Here is a 9,143-nt window from a genome sequence, read left to right as displayed (position 1 = left end):
ATATCGAATATTTTTCATTCCAGAAGATTTTTCTCTGCCACCAATACAAACTACACAGAGTAAGTAACATATAAAAAAAACTACCATTTTTGTGTATAGTTATCCTTTAATGTTCATAAAAGTTCACAACTTTTGTGTTTGCCTACAGAGATTAATAAAAGGTTAGACCAATGTAAGTATTAGTTAAAGAGAAGAAAACTTGTAATGTGCAGATCCCACAGACAATGCCCTGAAACAAATTCTAAAAATGCAGCATTAAAAGACAACAGGAACGTGTGCGGGAAATCCTTTATTTAACATTTTATAGTATTTCAAGATAACAATAACAGTACAGTCATCACCTGCAGGACAATATAAATAGGAGTTAAAACAAAGAGGCTTTTCTTTCTTTATTAAGATGTAGTACAGACACACTTAAATGCCATTTCTCTCAGTATTAGATTGTTATTGATTTCAAAGAATTTAAAGGTTAAAAAAAAAAAAACTTAAGGTACAATATTCACTATTACCTAGATTAATTAAAAAACGGGAAAAAAAATAAATTAAAAAAAAAAAAAAAAAAAAACACTGCACAACCCAACCACCTTTAACCAGGAGTGCCCTTTGTATCCTGGGGGACTATAGGCCTACATGATGCATTTTAGGATAAAATGGCTTCCAGGAAGCTCTTGGCACCTTTAAAAGCAGGTAACCTGTCTGCGGGAGATGTGAAGGCCAAGTACCCTGCCATCCCACCCCACACCATAACCCCCTTGTAAAAACACGGAGCTCTGCAGTCTAAGCAGCAGAAGGCATAAGATGCTGCTCTTTGCGTATCACCGAGCTGCCAGGCTGGCTTGGATCATCATGAGACAACTTATACCAATATAGGAATAAACACAGCATGCTAGGAACGAATGGGAGTGGATTCAGTGTAGAAAAGACAAAACAGGAGTATTATTTTTGACTGCAATACAACAGTATTCTAGATAGCTTGGAAATTCATTAAAATGGTGCCATTTCTGGCAGGCAGATTTCAAGCTGCCCCCTGTGTGTATAGACTTTTTATAAAAGATATCACTTAACCTACAAAGACATATAAAAGCACTCAAAATTAGCATGTTAGCCTTACTGCAAAAGTCCACTAACCGGAGGGTAAAAAGGGCCTACAATAAAATTCAAGAACGTGAAATGTCTAAAGCTGCCTCAATCACTGCAACTGTAATGAACAGCTTGACAGCTTCATCTTCCCAATCCATGAGAGTTCATGAGAAAAGCAAATTGCGGAGAGTTATTTCCACTGACTATCTTTTTGTTTTCTCCCACTTAATTCAGAGAAGGGAAAATCCCATTTGTGCCTTCCCTTATCGGGCATAAAGTGGAGACTTCTTTCATTGACTTGCGGTAATACTCATTCTGATATGTTCTGTCTGAGCAAATCAGCTAAACAGCACCTTGCATGCACTTTTTTAAGCTGTGTGATGGCCAATGTCATCACCTCCCACCCCACCCCCCCATACTCACTGAAAGTTCCATTTTGATTCAGCTATTAGAGATGAGTGAAGGGATGTTAAGCAAATTGAAAACAGAACAAAAAATGTCAGAATCGAAACAATGGAAACATGATGGCAGTGCTAATGATCTTCACTGACTAGTGTTCTAAGCATCCACTGATATTCACTGCAGATTCCAGAAACACAAACCACCAAAGGCATTTTTTACATTCGAGGAAAAAAAAAAATTGGAAAAAGTTACTAAAATCCTCAAAGACTAATCTTATATCTGCTTGATAACCTACCATATATTTTTCCAGCTGCAGAAAGTAACAGCACAAGTAATGCTAGAGACAACTGCTCTGGTGTAAAGCTCTCAATTCTCACATGATCTTTTTATCTCTTTTAGGGTCACATTTAATAATAATAATAATAATAATAACAATAAATTGGGCCATGCACGAATTGATCCCATGTGCATAGACACAGACAGGGCCCTATGAAAGGAGGAAACAGCACTGAGTTCTGGCTAATCGCTGCTGAGTAACTGAAATCGATACGGACACATTCTCTATCTATTACAAAGTCTTAGATATTTGGTTTAAAGTCACTATATACAAGTGTGTCAAAAACATAAGTTAGCAATGACCAAAAAGTTAAAAAACGCTCCAAACATATACATATTTTAAGTCACAATAATTTTCAGTTATATCAAACAAAAAAACATGAATGTACAATTTGTGGGCATCTCTGAAGATGCTTCTAAATATACTTGTGTGCAAAATAAGAAAACAATATGAAATAAAAAAGGCAACTGATGTAAGAAACTTTGTAGCCACCCTAATATTTAGCCTACTGGTACCAACATTATCTTTCTTGACTTATAATATAAAATTGACAGATGTTGAGGACACAGTAACATCATGACAAATGGACACCGGAATCATTAATGTTCCATGTTAACGCTGTTTGTCTTTTAGAACGAGGGAACTGAATGAGTGCACAATGGAAAATCCCAGGCTGCCACTGTTGAATAAACTGGATACAGCCAATAACTTATGGTCTTCCAATCAGAAAACAAAATCACCTTGGCCTTTTTAACCCCAAAGAAAACAAAGTTTTTTCCAGCTAGACAGAAAGCACACTGATCACTAGCTAAAATCCTTCAACATCCAATAAAAAGAAAGGAAAGGCAACTAGCCCTTCAAGGACAAACCCATTTGGAGGATCATGCAGTGAATCACAAAGAATTTAAAATGGCTAATACTGTCAACACTACCTTATTTATACATGATCATAATATGAATGGAACAGTCATTCAAAAAAAAAAACAAAAAAAACAAAACAAAAGAAATTACTAACTGTATTGAGTTAGAAAGTAGAGCCTAATATAAGCTGAGCTTGAAGTAAGGCTACTGCAGAAGAAGATAAAATATGTAAGGGAGGAGAAAAAAAAAAAGGAAAAAAAAAACCCCACACCCTTACACTGTAGTAACAAAAGACTGTGGCGACAGGCAGCAAATACCTTGGGTCTCAGAAGCAGCTAATTCTAAATATTTCATAAATCTACATCATGGTGTACCAGTCTTGCTGCTTTGTTTTAACCACTTCTTTACAGGAAGAAAGTGTGCCAAACCTATAAGTGAAGTATTTATGATTATAAACAGAATGATTTTGTTATAGGTTAGTTCTTGTCTGCACCAAGGCCCTGGAATGTTGACATAACTATCCTCCAATTGGCTAAGGCCAGCAGGACAGGGCTCTCCCAATCCCGTGAAGACAGCTATCAAAATATCAATTGCTATAAACAAGTCAAGACTAGCCAACCAATCAGGTGCTATAACATGACACCCACTATAAGGAAAAAGTGTGCTTCAACACGCCCCCAACACCATGCAATCTTCAGTAACACACTCGGACACCAAAAGAAACCATCATCTTGGTATTGTGGGATTGAACAAAGCAGTGTTTTTGTGAGAAGGTCAAAAAGAACTTCTGGCTCAAACAGTATGAAACTCCAAATAGGAATTAAAAAAAAAGTGATATTAATGCTTAAAAATAAAAAAAAAAAAACAATACTTATAAAAAGTGCAAATTGAGGTGTTCACACCTTTTGTACACAGACAAAAATAAACTTGTGACCTCATGAGTTTGGAACGCGTTTTGGGAAAAATTTAAATAAACTTGACGGGAGGTCTGGGTTGAGTATGGCAGGTCTCAAATTTCTGGCGGGTGAGAAAAATAGGGTCTCAGCTTCGTCGAGTCCTCGAATGTTGAATGAGCCACTGTAGTGTAATATCTGTAAAACGGAGAAAGAAAAACAAAAGACAGGAAGCCTAAGAAAAGAGAAAATGGATACCCACACCAAGCAAAAATTATATTTTCTTTAGTCTCTTCCATATTAGGACTACAGCCAGAGTTGTAACTCAACGTTTTCTACCTGGTAGTAAGCTGGACAGGTGTTCAGTTTCTAAATTTTTATTAAAGTGTCTTGACTACTTTACTGAGCCAATACAAACCTACTATAAATGCTTCATCGAAGTAGAATGTGTATAGAATAAGCCTCTTGAATAAAACACACTGGACTTTACAATTCTCATTTGTATTTTCAAGAGATCATTGCTCCATATAATTTTAGCAATTCCTGTCAGAAAAGCTAAGCCTGGATTCAGGATAATTGAAATCCTTCTGTTGTATTTACTTTTGAAATTGTGAATCGATACAGGGTCTCTTAGTGCTTTTAAAACTATGAAACCACATTACAATAAAACAAATTATAACTAACACCTGTCAACTTTCCAGCTGCAATAAAACTTACAAATTCAAGACAGATAAAAGTGCTAGTATGAAACAGTTCACAATAATATAAAGCTTGTATTTTAGTTCTACCTCCCAGTAAACAGCTAATCTAAAAGACATCCCAAGTCTGCTACAATCTTGAAAAGACTACAGTCACTATTTTGAAAACGTGTCCATAGCTAAGCCGGCACAGTGCCAAACCTTAAATTTACTCATGACAAAGATTTAAAAAAATATTCTCTCATTAATATGTCCTCCCATACAACTCACCAATGTTGTCCTTTTCCTTGCAGGAGATAGAATAACAGCAGATTTCTCTGTCTTGGATAGCAGACAGGTTCCTGTTGGAAAAAGATGGTCAAGCATTAATTACAGCAGGATTGTGACATGTGTGAGGTCCACCTACACAGAGACGGATAAGAGCTAGTGATGCCTTAAAAGTTTGTTCTGTGTCTTTCAGAGTAAATATTGAAACCCAATGAAATTGGTGCTACCCAGTCATGTCATTAGTATAGACTGAGGAAAAGTTCTGCCCCATCAGGTCTTCTCGGTACACGATGTCTCATCTAGTCGGGTGACTCTCAGTGAAAATTTAAAAGGGAAATCATTTCCCATGTGGAAGTTTACTTGCGGCTTCAATGAGGAGGAGAGCTCCTTATTACCCAAGATGGGAAATCATAGGCTTTAAACAGTTTAATTGCAGATTAGATGCAGGAAGGACAAAGAGAACTAATGAATTAAATCAATTTTTTAACAGGTTTGATGGAGGCCTTCCTGCTCACAGTTTACCTACTTACATGTCTGAGAAACCTGGGGTGGCGGTCAACTCCCTATTTGCATTCAGTCTAGTCCACATTACTCTACAAGATCATGCACCACTTTTGCATACCAACTGAGTGTGTCATCCTAACGCATCAGCTACAAGTACTTACACCCACCATTATGCCAGCCTCCCAGCTATCAAGTACTGACCTTCACAACTGAACAGGTGAAGAAACAACCACGGAAACTTGGAAAAATAAAACTGACGAAACTGGTGATGTTAAACCCTAAGGTACTGACAGAGAGCACTGGGCAACTGTTTTAAGTTTTCAGCATATCTTCAATTGGAGTCTGATTCTATGAAAGGTTCCACTGAAGTATATGGAACATATAGTGTGTGGTGCCATTCCCCAACATAGTGCAGCTGAAAATCTTCAATGCCTACTGACCTGCGGCTCCAACTCCACAAATTATGAGGACCTTAGAAAGGTTAATAGTGGTTTACATGCAACCCCATGCTCAGAACAGCACTGGGCCCTCTGCAGTTTGTGTATCAAGACCAGAAAGGATAGATGATGTTGTCATGTATATGCTGATGAGAACCTACTCCCATCTGAAAAAACAGGCCAGAAGGATGAGGATACTGTTTATGGAAAACTCTAGTGCATTTCACATTATGCAGCCCAAACTGCTGGGAGAGAATCTCTGGTCAATACGGGTTGATGCTACTACAGTGTTTTGGATAATGGACTACTTAACTGGTAGACCACACTGTGCATATGAAATGGTCATGAGTAGCATAGGGGTTTCACAAGGAATTGTACTGGCTCCCTTTCTGTTTATCCTGTACACCTCAAACTTTAGATGCATTACTGAACCATGTTATCTGTAAAAATTTTCCAATGTTACAGATACAGTAGACTGAATAAGTGAAAGTGCAAATTGAACTACATACACCTCAACATCAGTAGGACAAAGGAGATAATTGTAGACTTCACAAGAGTCAAGCCCACTCTGCCCCCAGTTCTCATTTATGGTGAAGATGGCAAAGATGTGCAAATAACTTGGGATGCATCTGAACGACAGGTTTGAGTGAAGTACCAACACAAAGGCTAATTACAAGCATGGTCAGAGTCGCCTCAATTTCCTGAGGATGTTGAGGTCATTTGGCGTATACAGGCCAGTCTTACTTTGATTTATAGTCTGAACTAAACAGATATTATTCTCATGTGCTTATGACTTAAACTATAATTTTATGTAAGTATAACATCATATATACATATATAATAACTAGCAGAGTAGTTGAGGGATTAAAAAAAAATTATATATTATATATATATATTTGCAGCAGCAGACCAAAGAAAGGAAAAATATGTTGACAATGACGATGTGCATGGTTACGGCATTGCAGGAAGAAGGGTACCCACTACAAGGCAGAGATTGCCTTTTCAGTTACTCCCACTGTTAACAGAATTAGTTCTTGGGTCGGTGCTTACAAAATGCTTTCAAGACACTAGATGGCAGCACATTCACTCAAGCTGAATAAGCATGTTGTTCTTTTGAATAGGAAAGGCAGCAGGATGGCTACCCTATCATCATGGTCTCTATAAGGTTACAAATGGAACAGGGACAGTAGAGATAGGAACTGCTAGACAGAAGTGTCCCTGTTACAAAGTCACAGCAGCACCCAAAATGGAGCTCAAAAAACTCATTAAGTGAAGCTGAGATTGGAGCTGGGACAATAGCAAGAAGGAAAAAACAAAACAATGGAAGATAATACAATTTAATTTGAATAAGGAAAACTCTCTGCTGACAGTGCTGCAAATCTGGATAAATATGTCTCAGGAGGCAAGGACATTGACTTTCCTTTTGTTTATTTTAACTTTGTATCCTACCTTTGTTCATCCCTGTTGTGAGTTTGGCCTCTTTGGCATTATTCTAGGTAGAGGGATGTAACAAGTGCTCCCATAAGAGTTACCAACATTTTAGCAGTTACAAACAGTAATCTTTTAGTCATAGCTTCTGTAATAGATCATGCATTCACCAATAATTAATAACAATAAATAACACTCACAATTACAGATGTTGTCTCACATGTATGCCTTTACTCAATGGATATTACTGGAATGAAAGACTTTTCTTCAGCAGCTGCACGTGACTGTTTAGTAACTGATAATGAATTATAGTTCAAGTAACAGAGATAAACATTGCTACCTTATTACTTTCAAAAGTGTTGCATTTATGTTGTTGGATATGCTGTAGCTACAGCAGGCACTAGACCATAGTTAGCATGTTATTTTTCTTTAAAAGTTAAATTTAATTGCAGGCTGCAGAAAATAATTGTTCAATAAATCTCCAGTATACTGTAATGATGTGATACATTATTACTATCCAAGTACAATTTTTTGACTTTTGAATTACCCTTTAACAAACTGCAATAAATGCCAAGCTGAATATAAATTAGAAGGATGGCAGTAATTAGATGTTAGTGGGCAACACACTGTAATTCAACAACAAAATATATATATATATATATATATATATATATATATATATATATATAAATTGTGAGAAAAATCAATTTTAGTCTTAATTGTACATTACTTCAACAAGTACGGATACTGGAAAGGCAAAGAAGAAAGTCAAAGAAGGAAAAAAATCTTACACAGTGACATTTGTTTTTTATTCTTTTTACATAGTTGTTTTAAAATAGCCCCAAATTAACACTGAGTAAAATTTAATGCCTTGAATTTTCAGTGTAATTAACTACATTAGTATTGAAAAACTGGGCTTAAAAATGTCTCTGATAATGCTAATGTCTACTTTCTTAAACAAGGGAACATTTTCCAAAAAAGTATCAAAACTCATGGCTACTTTTATCACAAATTTGCCAATGAGGACTTTTCCCTAAATAATGTTTTCCAACACTTAGTCTTGTATATACTGTATATTTTGCATATACTACAATTTCTCCATATAAGATAAAATTAAAATATTCACCACCAATCTGCTACTAATTTGAAGCTAATGCAACTGAGATTATTCAGGATTGAAAACATTACAACATAAAACTTAATACTTATATACATGCAATTGATGAGCTACAGTAACTAGACATATTAGATTATTTTTTCCTATTATACAATTGAATTTTTATTTGAGAATTTCTTAAGAATGTTGACCAGTCTCTGAAATGGCAATTGCATGGGTAGTGAAAATACACCAGGTGCACCTGACTACAGGCAGTGTACACTTGACAGTTTCAGCATGGAATTAATAAACATTTGTTCAGCACTTTGAGAGTATTCTCTTAACATAAAACTTCCACCATGCAACTTTTGAATCTAATTGTATTGTTCTTTCTTTGTATGTTGCACAGAGGCTTTTGTCAATTGTCATATTGAACATCAGACACACCTAAAAGGTTATTCATACATTTGTACCTAATGATTTTTGATAAAGAAAGAATATAGAATAGAGAAGAGAATAGGCACTAAACAATGTCGCATTCATTATCAATCCTCAAAAATATTCAAAATTGCATTTCTGTCAAAAGCGAACTGATAATTTTGGAAGTCTTCGATCAACTGTGTGTTCCTTTGAATGTAATTAGCAACACTGCAGTATTTTCTGAAAGACACATATTCACATGTCACTTACAAAGACCAGCCAATGTGATATTTTCAGTTGGATAGCTAATTCATCATTACTGGAACAACTAAACGAGGAAGGGTTCCCTTTTCTCTTCATATACAGAATGCACACAAAGCCTCACTTTTAAACTGAGACATTTGGCAGCATGAGTTTCCAATACTTAGGCTACTGCAAACTTGCACTTAATACAAAATTGAATTTTAAATTCTCTGTGTGCTCAAGCTGACTTTATCAAAGAAATCACAAACATCACACCGTCACTTCCCTCATGGCATGGCCAACTGTTAAAACACAAGTCTTTCAAGCAAGAGCACAAAAAATATAAGCACTTGATACTTTGACAGCATCAATTGAGCCCTGCATGAATTGTAAATTCAGCCAGACAAGAAAGAAAATAAGTTACATTGGAAGAGAGAAATGAAATAAATAAATAATAAAAAGGCTGTGGAATATAGA

The 9,143-nt window shown here is 36.0% G+C and overlaps 1 protein-coding gene across 1 annotated transcript in view; it reads right to left on the bottom strand.

The window, feature by feature from the left end:
* Positions 1 to 274: 274 nt before the first annotated feature.
* arl8a (ADP-ribosylation factor-like 8A) overlaps positions 275 to 9,143 on the bottom strand; it is a 35,252-nt gene continuing 26,383 nt past the window's right edge. The window contains exons 6-7 of the mRNA XM_028796572.2: positions 4,542 to 4,612; positions 275 to 3,771 (exon numbers count right to left, since the gene is read on the bottom strand). Coding sequence (XP_028652405.1) covers positions 3,722 to 3,771; positions 4,542 to 4,612 — 121 coding nt within the window. The 3' untranslated portion in view covers positions 275 to 3,721. The remainder of the gene's footprint in view (positions 3,772 to 4,541; positions 4,613 to 9,143) is intronic.

This window comes from Erpetoichthys calabaricus, chromosome 3 (genome assembly GCF_900747795.2).
Source record: "Erpetoichthys calabaricus chromosome 3, fErpCal1.3, whole genome shotgun sequence".
Classification (NCBI taxonomy): domain Eukaryota; kingdom Metazoa; phylum Chordata; class Cladistia; order Polypteriformes; family Polypteridae; genus Erpetoichthys; species Erpetoichthys calabaricus.
The sequence above is the reverse complement of the archived record's forward strand: the minus strand, read 5'-3'. Positions and strand labels throughout refer to the sequence as shown.